This window comes from Acinonyx jubatus, chromosome B3, assembly GCF_027475565.1.
Source record: "Acinonyx jubatus isolate Ajub_Pintada_27869175 chromosome B3, VMU_Ajub_asm_v1.0, whole genome shotgun sequence".
Classification (NCBI taxonomy): domain Eukaryota; kingdom Metazoa; phylum Chordata; class Mammalia; order Carnivora; family Felidae; genus Acinonyx; species Acinonyx jubatus.
The window spans coordinates 8,397,699-8,416,734 of NC_069386.1; the positions used below are offsets into that span (position 1 = coordinate 8,397,699).

The window sequence follows — 19,036 nt, forward strand, 5'->3', positions numbered from 1 at the left end:
GTTCCATATTTATTATTTATTTTTTTTTTCTTTTGTGGACTCTGAATGCACTTACATTCATGAAAAAACCCCAAAAGTCTAGAAGGACAGTGGGAGCTCCTCTCATTGTACCCGCACTCCAATTTGTCATTGTTTTTCTTTAAGAAACAAAAACATTTTTGCTATGAGTCAGGAGCAGGGAGCTGGTGCTGCTCGCCTCCACGGACTGGCTGCAGGAGCCATGGAGAAAGGAAAAGCTTCAGTTCCCAGGACAATGGTCTCTTTCACTGGGAATATACCGAACCAGAATTACAAGTGTGCAAGAATAAACAAGGCTGGAGTCAATCTAAAGTTGTTTTACACTCTGTTTTATTAAAGTCAATGCATTTCCGCTCCTATGTGCAGCGCCTAAGTTTGCCTAATTGTAGACACCCAGGGTGAATGCTAATGCAGGCAGAGGACAGTTGGAGATCTGAAACCAAGGCCCTTTTCTGACCTCTACAGGCCATTTGGAGGAAAAAAAAAAAAAGGAAGCTTCTTCTGGAAAATTACAGAGCAGGAGGCATCACAGACTAGGAGCTGAGGGAGATTTTTCCTGGATGCTTCTTTGCTGCTCTGATTGTGCTGGACACAGGCGTGCCCTACTTTTCTGCAGCTCCGCTATTCATGTTTAATAGGTTACTGAGGCAACGGGTAGGAGGTCATTCTCAGGAGACCTTTGGAATGGAAATTAAGATCTCAGTCATTCAACACATATTTAACGAAGGCCCTCTTGTCTTGGACACAGTGCTAGGCCCTCAGCATATAGCAGTGAACACCATCATCTCTCTTCTCCAAAAACTGCAAAGTCTGATGTGGGGCAGTGGCGGGGGGGGGGGGGGGGGGGGAGGGGTGGGGAGAGATAGACAAACCTTTAGGTAATACCACGCAGCCAAAGCTATGACGTGGTTTCTACATCAGAGTCAGATAAGGGAAGGCTACGGGGAGGAGGATACATATAGGATACGATAAATAGAATAAGGCACAGAGGTGGAAGCAGAGAGAGCAAAAGAGTAAAGTGCTTTCCAGAAACTGAAACTGTTGTTTTATGACTTTGGTAGGGGCTTGTGTTAAGACAGGATACCAGAAAGTTAGCCAGTGGCTGGATCCCTAAGGGCTCAGGTACTGGCTTCCATTTGCCTTTTATCCTTGGGACCGTGGGAGGCCACCAAAAGATTGTAAGCAGCAGAAATGGAAACAAATGCTCATTCCAAATATCATCGGGCTGCACAGAGAAGGGCTGTAAAGGAGGCAAAATCACAGGTGAGGAGAGCAGTGGGGGAAACCACTGCTGAAACCCAGGTGAGAAGTGAATCAGGAAGAAAGATCAGGGGACAGGTGGGTTCAAACCAAAGCTAAGAGCCAGGCTTGGCCAAGACTTGTGGATTCATGTGTTTTGTGAAGGTTTGAGTGCCTGCCTTTGTCAGACATTGGGCTGTGAGTTGGACACACAAAAAAAGCAAGAAAACACAGACTCCTTGTCAAGGTGAACAAGTTTAGGAACTTGGAGGAAATCATGAGGAAGTGACTTTGAACCTATGTGTTTGAGGTGGAGTAGGGGGCATTAAGCAGGGATGTCCAGGACAAGTTATTTGTATTTGAATCAAGGATTGAAGACAACAACGATCCCGCCCTTCGTGGAGACAGGGAATTACTCTGTGGCTTCTGGAAAGCCCTCAGGGGTGTTTGAAGAGCCGCTTTTCCCTTGGAGTGCAGACCCAGGGGTCAGACCGCCTGTGTCGAAACCATGGTCCTACTACATACTGGCTGCATAAGCACAGGCAAGTGCTTGCCTTCTTATGCTGAGAAACCTCACCTGTCGAAGAAGGAAAACAAGAGGGCTTACCTCACAGGGTTAGCGCGTGAAGCGTAACACGACTACACATGCAGTGGTCATAGACTACTGTACATGGAAGGTATTCATGTTCAGTACATGTTAACGGTAGCATCGAGTGGGAAATCAGAACTTTTCTGGGAGCAGAAATCAGCCCCATCATCTACTGAAAGTACTTTAAGTACAACTGAACCTCACTTTGAAACTGGCAATTGGGGTGCCTGGGTGGCTCGGTCAGTTCAGCGTCTGGCTCTTAGTTACGATCTCAGTTTATGGGATTGAGCTCTTTATTGGGCTCTGTGCTGACACCACGGAGCCTGCTTCGGATTCTCTCTCTCCCTCTTTCTGCCCCTCCCCCGCTCACACGCCCACGCCTCCTCTCTCTCAAAAATAAATAAATAAATATTTTTTTAAAAAAAGAAAGTGGCAATAATGATGCCCATCTATTACACAGAATGGTAGTGAGAGCTTAAAAGAGTATGAGCCGAGTAGGAAGACAGGTTTTCCTCCCCTAATACCTTTTAAAATAACTTCCTCTTCAGACTGAGGCATGGGTGGGGATCGGTTGATACAATTCTGTCAAAGAACATCCATTCATTCAACTTCCATACTCTGGCCAGCAGGGCGGTCAGTCTGTTTGCTCCCTCACTCTGTCCCACAGCTAGTATACAGAACTGACCTCGACACCACTTCTTGTCCTGACCCCCAGAGAATGAAGCCACACTCAGATACCTCAAATGAATTGTTCCCAACAACTGTACTTCATTATTATTAGTAACATTTTGGGAGGGGGAGTGGGGGTTGGTAGTAATACGTGTCTGCTGCTAAGAAATCATTTTAACCCCATTCACCCTAGAAAAGATCATCAGAAACTCCTAATCAGAATAACCAGTTGTTCCAGGCTCCCATCCATTGCTCTATTCTGTCTTGTCATGAGACCCAGATGTGGTTTATTTGGTAATTCTTCCACAAGTATGCAGTCTCTTCCAAAGAGAACTGAATCCATTTTTCTTCGTGGCCAAAGCAGGCTCAAAATATATACATCCTAGAAGACCAGTTTATGCCATATGCTGATGAGAGGGCCTCACCTTCTCCCCAAAAGTTTTCCATCTCAATTTGTGTGTGGCAGTATGGGGCAAAGGCACTATCTAGCGGTGCCCTGCTTTTGTAATCATGAGTCTGATAATGAATTTTCCCTCACTCACTCTGTTTATAGGCTTTACCCTGCACCTACATTGTGTGTGTGTGTGTGTGTGTGTGTGTGTGTGTGTGTGTGTGTGTGTTGTATGGTAGGGAACTCAAGCTCAAGTCCATCTCCATTGTGTTGAAATGCGTGCAGTAGATGATTTTAAGTCATATGCAATTGTATTCTCTTTTTATTAGGCACTGAAAGACCATAATACAATCCATTTTTACCCAAAAATGTCTTTTTACCGCTTTCTTTTTTCTAAACAACACTCTTTATCAAGAATCAGTTGGGCACTCATGAAGCCAAAGTGCTGCATGAACAAAAGAGGACATCTGTTGAGAAGACAGCAGCAGGCTCCAGACCTAATGAATTATTTTTGCCCAAAAAAAAAGCTCTCATGGTGAGTACCCAGGCTACTGTGTCTGTGTCTTTCCAAGACTGGAGCCTTTAGGGGGCTGGAGCAGGGTGGACCAGCAGGGCTAAGGGAATCTATCACTCTAATGCCAATGCAAATGTTCAGACCCACCATGCAGGCCACTGTCCTGAGTCCCTAACAAGGATGACTTATGGCAGGCATTTCACGGACGCTCCTTCTCTTGGCAGAGAGCAGAGGCTCCCCTTGGAACATGAAACCAACTCTACAGCTCGGCTGTCCAGGCTGGGAAATAAAAGCTGTGCATGAGAACTCCTCCTCTTAGGGATGTAATGCGACCTTACTTGTGTTGGCATCCCTCAAGGTGAGCTTGTAACTCAAGAATTAGGTTATTTTCAAATGTTCCCTGTGGCTCTGAATCCTTTTTTTCTGGAGGACTGGAAGCAACTGGAGCCAATGGATGGAGTTTTTGGATTCTCACTGAAAAGATTGCAAGAAGTGGCCAGGCAGCCAAGTTGGCACGAGGCACAGGGAGCCATGTGCCAGCTCCCACTGAAGCGAGCCTGTGGTCCAAAGCACCTGGATGAATACTGCAGCCACTGGCGACTCTTAGAGATTTTGCTACTATGTCTTCTCTGCTCTATCTAAACATTTGCACAATACAGGCCAGGGCAAGGCCACTCTGTTCCTTCTTAAGCTTGCCTCCCATGGGAAACAGTCTTCCGTGGCAACTGTCAGTTTGGGAGGCTGAGATGTGCACATGGTAGGCACCCTTTTAGTGAAATCACTTACCTTTCCTGTAACACAAACTCTGATTTGAGATGGAAGATGAAGGGATTTAAGGGAAATATATGGGATTTCACTGAGACCTTAGGTGTTCAGGTTTGAGGCGGGGGGAAGACACATTTGACTGCCTTCGATGTGTCAAGAAGTATGCTAGATGCAGGGAGAGATAGCAAGAAAATATCAGGGGCGTGTGTCTTAGACGAATCCACCCATCAGCCACTGGGGGTGGGGCTATAAAAAATGCACAAATAAAATTGTAACTAGAAAGCGTGCTTTAGAAGGTATGCCTAAACAGTGCAACAGGGACACAGAAGAGAGATGATATAACTTGGCTTGGTGATTAGGAAAGGCTTTACAGAAGAAAGGTGATATTTGAACTGGGCCTTGCAACCCCCACATGATATAATGGGAGATGCTCACCAGAGACAGAAGAAAAATGGGATCATGTTTGAAAATTCAGAGGGTTTTTATGGAGCTATGTGGCTCAAGAAGTGGTGTGTGTGTGTGTGTGTGTGTGTGTGTGTGTGTGTGTGTGTGTGTGTTCACACACACTGTATATGTGTGATGGGATAAAATAAAGCTGTGTCCTATGGCAAACTAAAGAGTTTGGATAATAGCGGAACCTGAGTCTGTAGAGAAGATTGGGGCCAGGTTGTGCAGGGATCTTTTTCCTGTAGGAACTATGAAGCTAAGAAGTTTTCTATCACAGGAAAGTGTCAAGAGCAGCCAGTAGATTCCACCCTTAGGGATCATGGAAGTATGATCCTTATGGGATCGCAAGAAGCATTGTGCTTCTCTACCCTCAATAGGACTATCCTAAAGACATAACAAGCAAGCTACCCCCCTTTGCCCCCATCAGAGAAAGTGCACAGGGCTCCCCCAGGAAACGGAAGCATCCCCACCCACACCCCTGCCAGACAGAGCACTGGATAACGACGGATACACGACACCTGTGCCATGACCTGGCCCCAACATCACTTCTCTAGACTCTCATCCCACCCCTGCACACTTTGAACCACATCTGCTTCCCATTGGAGCCTCCCACTCCCAGGAATTGTTGAGTGATCTTGTTTGGCTCTGAGTTTGGTAGAAGAGGGTATTCAGAACAGTTCACCATAGTGGTTTGGCCAGCAAGAGACACGTCTGGCCAGGCTGGAAGAGCCACTCCTATGACTATGTGGAGTTGACTTCCCAGTGAGTCCTCTCTTCCCCCCAGACTGAACACTGGTGAGGTGTGACACAGAATGGCCTTCAGTCCCAGTGGCAAGAGAGGGAAGTAAGCTCTTTCTCCAGGTCCTCTGTTCCCTACAAACAAACTCCTTCCCAGCTGATTTGCACCTGGGCTTACTTGTTCAAGACTTCCACATAGTCCCTATCTCACAGGACATAACTCTCCTTCTACTGATGCACCTCTGGCTTCTAGGAGTCCTTTCCAAATGGACATATCATGGGCCCCCAGTATTCAACATGGCCCTAAACTGCACTCATTATCTCTCACCTCACTGCAAACCTGCTGATCTTCAAATATGGAAATGTTACACTAGGGTACTCATGCTATTGAACTACCAGCACAGCAGGGTGTCCAATCCGTCAGTCATAAGCAAGTACTTATGCAGTGGTGCTGATGCATGCCTGCAGACATCACTCCTGGGCATGTTTCTGCGGAACATTCCTTGTCTCTGCCAGCACATTCAGAATAAAATTCAACTTTTCCATCAAGGCACGTCAAATGTTGCTTGATCATCTCGATGCCAATCTTAATTTCATCTCTTGTCACTCCCTTCCCTTACCCGCATGCAAACACATCTTTTAAGCCGGTCATGCTCATCATTTTATTTCAAGCTGTAACCCCAACACAGGGCTTTTGCACAATCTCTTTCTACTTCTTAGCATCCTTCTTCTCCTTTTTACCTGAAAACCCTTGTACATCCTTCAAGAATCACTTCAATTATCACATCTTGGTAATGTTTCCCACCACTGCTGCTCCATTAGATTTGGTGATTCCAACATTGTCTACCAACACAAGCTTCACAAAGGCATGTGCCACTGTATTAAAGTGTGTATTGCTCATCTTTCCCACTGAACTGCAAACATCTTCAAGCAGAGTGGGTCCTTTTCTCTGCATCCTTAGAGCTTAGTAAAGTACAGGACACATAATAGGTGTTCAATATATGCTTGTTATATAGACAAACCACATGTTCCATGTCCCTGGCTTTCCCCGAACATGCATAGAAATTTACAATGTCCTGATCACTTTCTTCTCAGAAATCTATCAGGTAATGAGAAGCTCATCCCATAAACTAATTTGAGCTGGGGAACAAAGTGGTGATGATGAGTTAGTATTATTTCTGTCCTTCCCGACAGTTACATTTTCAGCAAAACTATCTTCTCGACTCCTCAAAACAAGGAAAGAACAGAAACTTTATGTTATCTTCTATTTAAGAGTGGAAAGGTTTATGAGAGAAGTTCAGGACTGCTGTTATCTGGGATTTGAATTCAATGTCTTTGTTATTTCCCTTAAACCTCTTATATATGTTATAGACATCTGAGTGTCATGGTGCAAAGAATGGATATAGGATTTCTGAACTATAGCAAAGAAATTTGGAAGGGAGTTGGAAAAAGAAGAGACTATAAATAATAATAGTAGTGGTAATAATAATACTACTACTAATAATAATAACATCAGCTCCTTAAATCATAACACACATGACTTTCTCCTATGCCTTGGGGCTACATTATGGCAAAGTTTTACTGTGTGGTTTTCTGCTGGTCTAGAGGGTTGCTATGAGTTTTTTCTGAGATGATTGTTTCCCAAATCTCTTGGTGGTGATTGGTTTATCAAGGAAAGTATTTGGCAGTATTTGATCTCCAGTTTGTATTATTTCCTTTTCCCTAGGCCCACCTCAAATAAAAACTATATTTTCCAACCTCTCTTGCAGCTACCTGCGGTCATAGGACCTCTTTCTAGATGGTGGGATTAAGGAGAAGCATAACGCATGGCTTTTGAAATACAGAGACTGTGTTCTTCTTTTTCTATCTTTCTTATTGCCGGCTGACATGTAGATACAAAGGCTGACGCTTTAGCAGCCATCTTAGATTAAGAGTAAAACCAACCAACACACAGCAGACCTGGAAGCCCATACAAGTTGAGTGCTGGACACCATGTACTTATGATACCAGCTCTGGCCTACCTCTATATGGAAACCACACAAAAGAGAAATAGACTTCTGTTTCACAAAAGCTACTGCAATTTTGGATTTTCCATCTCTCAGAGCCAAACCTAACCATAACTAAATATATATACGTCATCTGGACAAATGTAAGTTTGATCTACCCTACTTTCTCCATCTTATCTGTCATTCAGTACCTGTCTTCCATGCCCCTTCTCATCCTTTCTGCATGGGCCCTGTATATGTCATCGTCTAAATCTCTAATCTATTTGCCTCTGCATGCTGAAGGCTCTTGCTCCATTTCACTTATTCTATGACATTCCAACCTCCTACACTCTGCTCCTATGTAACCTCCTTCCCAATCCCCTCCAGGAAGAGGGAGTACTTTCCAACCATGTGGCTTTAGGTAATGTTTTGTGTAACTGTGAAAGTACTCATACAGAATGTTCTACTTGTACTATGGAGGAAAAGAAGCCAACATTGTTGAGTGTCTATCATGTGCCAATCCTTTATATTATTATATATTATCTTGTTTCATCTTTATGATAACTATGATAAAGATATGATATAGACATGTTCATCTCAATTGTATGTATAAGAAAACTGAGGTTTGGGGAAATTTAATTAGTTGCCTTAGTTCTCATAACAAGTGACTGCCAGATTCAAGATATGAGCCACATCTGTCTGAGCCTGAAGTGAATGATTTTTCCAGTATGGCTTGCTGCCTCCCAGCATTATGGTTAGTGGCCTGAATTCATAGGATTTTCAAGTTTGTAGAAACCATTGGCCATGTCTTGTTCAGGATTGTGCCTTCTCCCTTAGAACCTAGGACGGGTCCTGGTTTATACTGGATCTGTAAAATATATACTGTTAAAACAGACCAAGCATGATGCTTGCAAATTTTTGGTTGTGCAGCCTTTCGTGTTCAATAATTCAGAAACTAAATATGCTGCTAGGACTCTCAGAAGTCTCAGTAGGGCTCACAATTTGTGCTGAGGAGCTCAGATGCTATAGTAGGAAGACAACAATAGGAGGTAATACTCATATTTAGAACAACTTAAACAACCACATAGAAATCTGGCTGAGAAGCCAAAAAGTAGCCTCAACTCCTCCTTCCAGTCTGCTCCGACTTCAAGCATAGGAATGGAGAGGAGCGCAAAATAGTGTTGAGAGGATCCATGGTAATCCTGAAAGCAGCCCATTCTAGCATAATGGCAGCATGCAAGGGCTCCAAAGGCCACCTAACTATGTCTGTAAAATGGTATAATTATGAAGTAGCCGGTCTCTATGCATAGTGACACTAGAACAAAATCTGGAAATAGGTTGCTGAACTCACGTGGGCTGGTTTTTTGCACCAACACTGTAGTTTCTGATGGTGAAGAAACTACTTAGCCGTTAGTCCAATGGTTAGGGACTTGGAACTCACTACAACCCTGGGGCTATGGGATGGCTTTTCTTCCCTGTCCTGACCCCTCCTCCTCTTCCCCTCCCTCATCCTTGTTGAAAGCACACTCCTGGATCTGCCGGTCCAGCTCAGAGAAGCTTCCTTCCTGGTCTGAGCTGTTGTCTGTACTGTAATCAATCTCCTCCATGCAGGGGGGCTCATCATCCAGTTCTGAAGTGGCGCTGCTCCTGCTGCTGCTGCATCTGCCATGGGTTCCCAGGAAATGGGAGAAGAAAGGAAGGAGAGGAAGGGAAGGAAGGAAAAAGGGATGAAGAATACAGAAGGGAAGGGAAGGAGAGAGGGAGGTGGGGAGAAAGGAGAGGGAAATGAAAAGAGAAGTTACAAGGAGCGTTTACAAGTGATTGGAAAGGAAGAATGAAAGTTATCCTCTAGGAGTTGTAATCTCAACACTCCCTGCTCTTCTAAATATGTTTCAGGCACAGTTTCCTGTGTCCTCCACCATCATTTTGAGATGTGGGGAGGAAATCACATAAAATCTTTGGGTTTCCTTCCTCCTTTGCAAGAAGAATCTGCATTTCTAAGTCCAATCAGAAGATTTCCAGTCAGAAGAGGTGGACAACCTCACATATTTAAGATCTCTAAGGTCTTTTGGGCTCAAAGTGAAACATCTGAGAAGGGTGTCTCTGAGTATCAGAGAATGTCATGTCAACCATGCCCAGGGAAGAGTGGAATTGGAATTCAGGTAGTGGAGACCAGAAGCTTTAATGTTTCTCACTGTAACTCACAGCACTCTGAGTCTGTGCATTAGTTCTCCTTCATTATGATGGATGGTTTATTGGAGTTAGACAATTAATCCAGGTTGAAATTAATAAAGGAGGGAGTAAGTAAGTAGGCAGACAGCATTCCTTTTCTACGGTGCTTGTGCTTCCCATCATCTGCCTTCTCTCCCTTTTATGTTCGTTTATTCACAAATGGAAGATCAGCAGGGGTTGACCAGTAAGAGGTAGCAGGAATGGACAACAAACCTGGACCACATATTGTGAGCGGGGGATATTTCCTCCCAAGGAACGGTGTATCTACCTCATTTGCATGAGGTACCTTCTTTCCTGAAGACTTTCTAATCACTCCCTACTTAGGACTTAACCAATTAGGATTAACAGCGTGCTGGGTTTCTACTCTGTGATTTATAGAAGGCAAGCACTTCATAAATCAGGCAGAGCCGTTCATCCACCTGGCTTGCCATAAACAATGAAAATGGGTAATCAGCAGCACAGTTACATGCTAGCTTGGGAAATGAATCAGAGTCCAGTTTCTTAATTGTCTACTGACTGATGGGAGCAGCTTCCATGCTCTCCAGGCCCTCAGTCTCCTAAACCGAAGGTCTGGTGGGACATTGCCCGAATGGAGAGAAAAGGGAAGAAATATGAACCGTGTTTCCACAGCACCACAGCTTTAAATTGTTATCATATTTTACAGGCAGAGTTGTGGGTGATAAAGCAGCTGAGTAAAGGAAGGTAAGAGCTGCCCAACTGTAACATGAGCTCAAGTCAGCAAGAACTGATTGCCTTGACTCAACTGTCACCCTACCGGGGACTGAGATGACATTCTGTACAATGTCAAGAGGCTGAGCTTAAATCCTGGCTATGAGACCTTGGAAAACCCCTCAGTCTCACAGAATGTCAATAATAACACCTCACGAGGTGTTGTGAATACTGAATCAGAAAGCACACAGATGCTATCTAGCAGAGTGCCTTGCAAAGTAAAGGCAATCAACAAATGTTAATTCCACCGTGCTACCCTAGACACGAAAGAAGACCGAGACATGGTGTTACAGGAGGGCGGACATTGCGATTTGTTGGTTCACACCTGGGTTATAACTACAGCAAAACCATTCAGACTGGCACGGCTAGTAACTTCTCTGAGGCATCATTTTTATCATGCTACTTCCAAATACAGGAACTTGCAATGACTCTTTCTTGCTTATTAATGGCAATATGGTATTGATGGATGGGATGTTCTCTCCAGGGTCCTGTTGGCAGGAGTCCATGAGTGAACTACAGGGTCGGTCTTCCCCTAACGAGGGCCCCTCCACTGCGGGGTCTGCTCTGGTCACTGATGGACCTGGACCTTTCCTACCACAGCCAAGTTGTCAGGCTGTCCTGGTTGTGATCCTCCAAACACACCGGACTAAGTGTTTTTCCAAGACTTTGTTCAGGTAGCCAAATTCTCATATCTAAAATGGATTTCCAACTCCTCAGCATCCAACAAAATGTGATATATCATTTCTAAAAGCTCATCTTCATTTCCACCGAATGACTGCTTTGATGGCTTCATCTCTTTGAGATTTTCTTCTTTTAAATACTAATCTTCACATTCTTAAATTCTTTTTACCCTTAATAATGTTTCCAGGCCTATTGTGAATCAGGCCCACATCATTTGCTCATTCTATATTATTCTATAGAATGTCTACAGTGTGCTGAGACCTACAATAAACAGTTGCCACATTGAACATATAGCAAGTATGTATGTAGAAAAATCTATGTTTTGGACCATCTTTGGGGGAATTACTTTTTATTTGAGTTCTTTTTCAAAGATTTTCTATACTAATTACACCATAATTATCACGTTAGTGATTTTACTGATTTCAAACAAACGTGGTTTCTTTTGTCACTGAGATATATAACATAAAATAAGCGTATAATACATTGTTAAATTACATTTTATACATATATGATATTATACACATATATATATTTAATTTATATATGCAAAGACCTAAAAAACTTCATGTCTCTCACTTATTTTCCAAATAAAGTGTAAGTATTGTAATAAATTAGAAAATCAAATTACATATTGAGGGATTTCTCCTTCTGTATAGACAGAGAAGACTTCTCTTTTTTCCTCCTCATAAATTATCCTGGATATTTTAAAACAAACATAAGAAGAGTCTGAAATGTGGATGAAATATGGAGGGAAGGAAGTTGACAAGATGAGGTCTCAGGACTAATGGACAATACAGTGGTGATCTCCCTGTCTTTTGTCTTTGCCCCTTACATCCCTGACTTGGAGCTAGACAAGCTGACAATGTGGAAATACTAACAGGTGTGGAGAAAAAGAGCCCCAAGAGCTAGTTCTCTCTAGCCAGATGGTAAGGGAAGAGGCAGTCTAGCAAGAAAGACTAGTTTAAACCATAGTAGCCTGACTCGAGCCAAACACCACCGAAAAACCAGTGGGCCCACACCCATCCCACCAAGAGAAGCAGGGAGCCTAGACTTCTACTCCCACTAGACTGTAACAAGGTGCCCACAATCCCTTCCTTTCTCCCAAGCTGAGGCATCAGAGTGGGTAGAATAGGGAGCCAGAGCTTTCATTCCTAGTGCCCAGTAGTGAGGTCCCTTACCCATCAATACCACTGGAGGCCGTGGGGGAACCTGGACTTCCATGCACAACTGTTAGTAACAAGACTAACCCCACCAATGCCAGTGGAGGGCAGCAGAAGGGCCCTCTTGCCCCTGTGACCAAGAGTGATATTAGTGAAGGCCTAGAGGGGACCTGAAACTCTCCCCACTGCCCAGCAGTAACAAGGGGCCCTCTCACGCAAGGTGTTAATGTGGCTAAATGGGGTACCGAGACTTTCACCCCCACTTGGCTGTACAAAGTCCCTTCTTCTCCTATCTGGGTTGTGCCAGAGGAGACCAGTTTAAACAGAAGATTCAAATAAAATTTAGTCTTATAGCATAATATTCAAAATGTCAAGGTTTCAATATAAAATTATTCATCACACCAAGAATCAGGACAACCAATAGATGCAAACACCAACATGACAGAGAATCATCCAGTGAGGATTTTAAAGCAGACATCACACAAGTGCTCCACCGAGAATGATGGATATACATGAAAATAAATATAATGCCTCAGTAAAGAAATAGAAAATCATATATATATATATTATATTATATTACATTACATTATATTATATTATATTATATTATATTATATTATATTATATATTATATTATATTATATTATATTTATTATATTATATATATACACACACATATATATGTATATATGACATATAAACAAAATATAAAAAAATCAAATTAAATTTTAGAAGTGTGAAGTGTACAATAACAGAAATGTAAAATATGGCAAAGAAAGTCTTGCAAAGAAATATAAGGCACAAAGGAGAATCAGATGGAAAGTTGAAAATTGAAAAATAAAAATAAATAAATGAACAAAAAAATTCAGCGGATGGACTTAACAGCAGAATCAAAGAGACAGGGGAAGGATTTGGTGGACTTGAAAATAAAACAATAGAAATTACTCAATCTGTACATTAGTGAAAATAGACTAAACCAACGAGCAGGACACTAAGACCCTGTGCACTATAACACAAGATCTAACATTCATTCCATCAGAGTCTCAAAAAGAAGAAAATCTGAAAATATATTCAAAGTAATGGTTGAAAACTTCTTAAATTTGGCAAAAGACATAAGCTTACAAGTACAAGAAACTGAGCAAAGCCCAGACAGATAAACTCAAAAATATCCACACCAAGACAAATTACCACCAACCTTCTGAAAAACAAAGGCACGTCAAAAATCTCAGAGGCAGTGAGAGAGAATCATAGGGAAATGACACTAAAAAAAAAAAAAATATATATTTGAATGGCAGCAGAGTTCTCTTCAGAAAGCATAGACACTAGAAGAAAATGGCACACTCATTCTTGCAGGTTGAAAGAAAAGAACTATCAGCCTAGAATGCTGAAATCAGAAAAAAAAAATTCCAACAATGAAGGGAAAATTAAAGGCATTCTTATAGGAAGTAAAGTTTTGAGAATCTGTTGATGACAGACCCACCCTGTAAGAATGGCTAAAGGGAATACTCTAAACAGAAATAAAATAATAAAAGAAGAAATTTTAGAACATGAGGAATAAGGAAAGGACATCAAAAAAGGGAAAAATATGGATAAATACAAAAGGTTTCTCTTTTCCTCTTTGTTTGACAACATACATTGTCAACTTCTGTGACATGGTTCTCCCTGTATTATATAAATATTGAAGATCATTATATGACAAATGGGGGGCAAAGAAGGTACAGGGAGGTAAGTTTTGTACAGTTTGCTTGAACTGGTAACAATGTGACACCAGTGGATCATAACAAGTTGTGTGTATATAATGTAGTATTTTCAGAACGAAAAATGTTATACATAGAGATACACTCAAGCACCTATAGATAAATTAAAATGGAATTCTAAAAAATATCCATTCACAGAAGACAGGAGAAAGAAAACAGAGATAAAAAAACGAGAGAAAGTACAAATAGAGAAACAATAAATGGAAATCTTAGCCCTAACATACCAATAACATTAAATGTAAATGTTGAAATACACCAATTAAGCGAGATTGTCAGAGTGGATTAAAAATGTGATGAAACCATATGCTGTCTGTAATAAATCACTTAAAGTATAATGACATAGGTACACTGCAAGTGAAAGAATGGAGAAGATATTCCATACAAACATTAATAAAAAAAAAGTAGGAGTGGCTCTATTAGTATCAGACAAGGTGTTGTCAGAGTAAAGGAAATAGCCATGGGCAGAGGGGTATATGATGATAAAAATGTCCATAAAAATGTGTATACACCAAACAAAGTTGCATAAACATGTGAAGCCAAGACTGCTAGAACTGAAAGGACAATTAAACAAATCTGAAATTACAGCTCAAGACTCCAAAATTCCCTTCTCAATGGTTGACTAAACAACTAGACAGAAAATCAACAACAACACTATCAACCAACAAGCTATAACTGACACTAATAAAATACTTCACCCCTAAACAACAGAACACATATTCCTTTCCAATGCACATGCAATATATACCCATATGGAACATATCCTCAACTCTACATAAAGCTCAATAAATTTAAAAGGAGCAAAATTGTACAGAGTGTATTAACTGACCACAATGGAACTAAGCCAGAAATTGAAAACAGAAAGACAAAAGGAAAGTTCCCAAACACTTGGAAAGTAAGTAAAAACACCACTACATAATGCAGAAGGTCAAATAGGATATTTCAAGGGAAAGAAAAAAAATGCATTGAATTGAATGAAATTGCAAATATAACCTAGCAAAATCTGTGAGACATAGAGCCATGGTGAGAGGGAAATTTATAGCAGTAAATGCTTACCTTAGAAAAGTCTAAAATAAAAAATCTACTACTATCTCAGGAAGTAGAAACTATAAGTGCAAAATAAACCCAAAGCAGGTAGAAAACAAGGACAGAAATAATAAAGAAACAGAAACCAATGTAATTGAAACAGAAAAACAATAGGGAAAATCAATGAGAAAAAGAGCTGACTGTTTGGAAAAAAATCTATAAAATTGACTAACCTCTAGCAAGCCTAACAAAGAAAAGAACAAGGAAGCACTAAATACCAATGTCAAAAATGAAAGAGGACTATCACTTCAGACTCTGCACCCATCAAAAGGATAAAGGAATACCACAAAAAACTCTCTGCACATAAATTTGACAATGTAGATTATATGGACCAATGCCTCAAAAAGTAAAAACTGCAACAATTCACCTACTATGAAATAGTTCACTTGAATAGCTCCATAACTATTAAGAAAACTGAATTTATAATTTAAAACTCTCAAAAAAGAAATCTCTAAGCCTAGGCCCAGATATTTTCACTGGAGAATTCTACAACATGATTAAAAAAGAATTAACACCAGTTCTACACAATCTTTTCCAGAAAATAAGAGGAGAGAGAACACTTCCTATTCATTTATGAGTCAAGTATTACCCTGTTACTAAAATTAGATAAAGACACTGAAAAGAAAGAAAGAAAACTACAGACAAATAGCCATTATGAATATAAATCCCTAACAAACTATTAGCAAATTGAGTTCAGCATTGTATAAAAAAAGAATGACACACCCTGACCCAGTAGAGTTAATTCCAGGGATTCAAGACGGGTTCAATATTAAAAAAATCAATCAGTGGAAGCCATACATTAACAGACTAATGAAGAAAATCACACGATCATATAAATTTATGCAGAAAAATCATCTGACAAAATTAAACACCGTTTAGGGAGAACTCCAAGAATAGATAGTCATAAAGGGGGACTTCCTGGCCTTGATAAAGAACTCCTATGAAAACCTACATCTGTTATACTTAACAGTGAAAAACTGAATGCTCTTTCCTATGATTAGGAACAAGTCAAGATGTCTAATGTCATCATTGCCTTTCAACAGAGTGGTAGAATCTTTAGTCAGCTCAGTGAGGCAGGGAGAGAATATAAAGGCGTACAGGTAGGAAAGCGAGAAATGTTAACTATCTCCCATTTGGGGAATGTACAAAAACAAAAACTATCAAAGAAGCAAAAAATAACCTCTGGAACTATAAGTGAGGTCATGAGGTCATAGGTAACAAGATCAACATACAAAAATCAACTACAGTAGTAACAATGAACATTTTGAAATCACCAGACTTTTATAACCACTAAACAAAACTGAAACATCTAGGCGTTAATAGAACAAAACACATCCCAGACTTATATGCTAAGAAATGCAAAAAGCTGATGACAGAAATCCAAGAAGATTTAATAAATGGAGGAATGGACATGGCTTAGAAGACTCAACATTGCAAACATGGCAATTCTCTCTGAAATGACACACAAACATAATGCAGTCTTATCAAAATTCCAAAAATACTTCTGTGGATATAGAAAATGTAATGCAAAAATCCGTGTGGAAAGGCCAAGGAAACAGCTAAAACAATTTTGAAAACAAAAATAAAGTAGGAAGGAGGAATCGCTCCATTCAATTTCAGGACATATTGTATAGCTATAGTTCATCAAGACTGTATGCTTCTGGCAGAGTGATAGACACACAGATCAACAAAATAGGACCGAGAATTCAGAAATCTATCCATACAGGTAGATTTAATAGTCTACCAACTAATGTTAATAATCTATCCAATTTATTTTTGACCAAAGTATAAAACTTATATTTGACCAAAGCACAAAAGCAACTCAACCACTAAGAGGGTTTATAATTTTGCATTTTATAAAAAACCAAGAGATTTTGCAAAAGAAAGACATCAGAAAACACGGAAGACCTCAAGAAACCTAAAGCTATGTGTTTTCCTTACAGATGTGCAGGTTGGGCTAGGGGAGGACTTTATGTGAGAAAGTCTAAGCAACTCAAAGATGAAACAGAATAAAGATCTCAGAAATGAGAAAGACATGGTCAGAAAAATGTTGATGAGCATAGAGCTACGTTAAATATATAAGGCTGATCTGGAAGTGATGTTTATAAAACAGAATATAAATGTTATAAATCTTGTCAATGTAAAAACGATGTTACAACTAACACAAATAAAAATGATGTATGAATTGGAAAAGAAATCCAAATCAGAATCATTGATCATTTATAGGGTGACTCGATAGGGCATATATGAAATTCAAAAATAAAAACAAGAAATAGAGGCTTAAATTTAAGAAAGTAATGTTAACAAAGTAATAATTGGAAAACTCAATTGCTGAAAGGGGGAACAACTTGATGAATAAAGAATACAGATAACATGAAAGATTTGGGCCCCCCAAATTGTACTTTGAGTATAAACAGAATGATTCTGGTTGCTGAAACCCTAAGGCCCTCGTGAGAAACAAACATAAAATGACCATGTAGATATTCTTTCAAAAGCCTAAGTACATGGAGCTCCCATTGGAGGAGGTGAAGGATATAGCCTGCCCAAGGTGCATGCCAATACAAAATTACAGATCACGTAAGGAAATAATTAATTCACTTTAAGCAAGAATCAGCAGCAATAAAAAAGCAGCATAAGCAGATATCCACAAACCTGAAATAATATGACAATCTGGGAAGAGGCTACAGAATAAGGATATTTAAAATGATAAGCGGGCTGGGACACCTGGGTGGCTCAGCCTGTTGGGTGACTGCTTCGGCCTAGGTCATGATATCTCTGGTCCCGAGTTCTAGCTCCACGGCGGGCTCTGTGCTGACACCTCGAAGCCTGGAGCCTGTTTCAGATTCTGTGTCTCCCTCTTTCTCTGCTCCTCCCCCACTCACACTCTGTCTCTCTCTCTCTCTCTCTCTCAAAAATAAATAAACATTAAAAAAATAAAATAATATAAAATAATTAGCAGGAACAGCTGGGTGGCTCAGCTGTCGTGTCTGACTTTGGCTCAGGTCATGATCTCACCGATCCTGAGTTGGAGCCCCACATTGGGCTCTGTGCTGACAGCTCAGAGCCTTGAGCCTGCTTCGGATTCTGTGTCTCCCTCTCTCTCTGCCCCTCCTCTGCTTGTACTCTGTCTCTCTCTCAAAAATAAGTAAACATTAAATTTTTTTAAATGATTAAGGGATTAGAGTAAGTTCCGGAAGCATAATGAAAGAATTATATTCTTTTGGGGAAAAAAAAAAAAGGCAAATGTGGAAATTGAACAGATTACCTCTAGAAGAAAAAATATACAATAAACAGCTCGATGGAACAGTTCAACAACACAAAAGACACAGTTAACAAGAGAATTCATAAACAAGAAGATAGATGTATACAGGGGGGTTTAGGTTAAATCGGTAAGGGGCAATCTTCAAAAACATAATAGTTGGAAGATGGTAGCTCTCAAATTGAAGAAATACTCTGGAAAGCAGGAAAATTTAAGAAACAAAATGAAATCCAAAATTATGCACATCAGGATGAATACCAATAAAGAAAGCAAATAAGAGAAATCGGGAAAGAAAAGACATATTGCCCTTAAATGAATGACATTTAAAGCAACAGATTTCCTATTAAAACACAAATAAAGCGGGGAACTAGGTAAAGAGAACTCTGTGATATCCTGGCAGCTTTCCTATAAACCTAAATCTACTCCAAACTACAAAATTTAATTTTAAAAAGTTTAAAAAGTGATGGCAATGTTACACCTACCCAGAAAAAACCCAAACAACACCAATGAATTAATGTCTTCAGAATGCTGAGGGAAAACAAACCCCAAGCTGCAATTACAGACTAAAACATAAAAAAAAACCTTTATTTTTTGTAAACGAGGGCAAAATAAATACATTTTCCCACACATGGATCATCACTGAAGGAATGACTAACGTGTATACTTCTGTAAGGAAGAAACTAAATTCATAAGGAAGAAATAAGATCTTGAGAAATGAGTTTGTAAAAAAACAGTTGCTAAACATGGGATCATACGAAAAATATGCTCCTATAGTCTGAC

At 40.3% G+C, this 19,036-nt stretch overlaps 1 protein-coding gene across 4 annotated transcripts in view; it reads right to left on the reverse strand.

Annotated features, from left to right (window-relative positions):
- Nucleotides 1-82: 82 nt before the first annotated feature.
- Nucleotides 83-19,036, reverse strand: part of AGBL1 (AGBL carboxypeptidase 1) — a 938,649-nt gene continuing 919,695 nt past the window's right edge. For all 4 annotated transcript variants that reach the window (XM_053223586.1, XM_053223587.1, XM_053223588.1 and 1 more), the window contains one exon: nucleotides 83-9,017. In XM_053223586.1, the coding sequence (XP_053079561.1) occupies nucleotides 8,810-9,017 (208 nt within the window). In that variant the 3' untranslated portion in view covers nucleotides 83-8,809. The remainder of the gene's footprint in view (nucleotides 9,018-19,036) is intronic.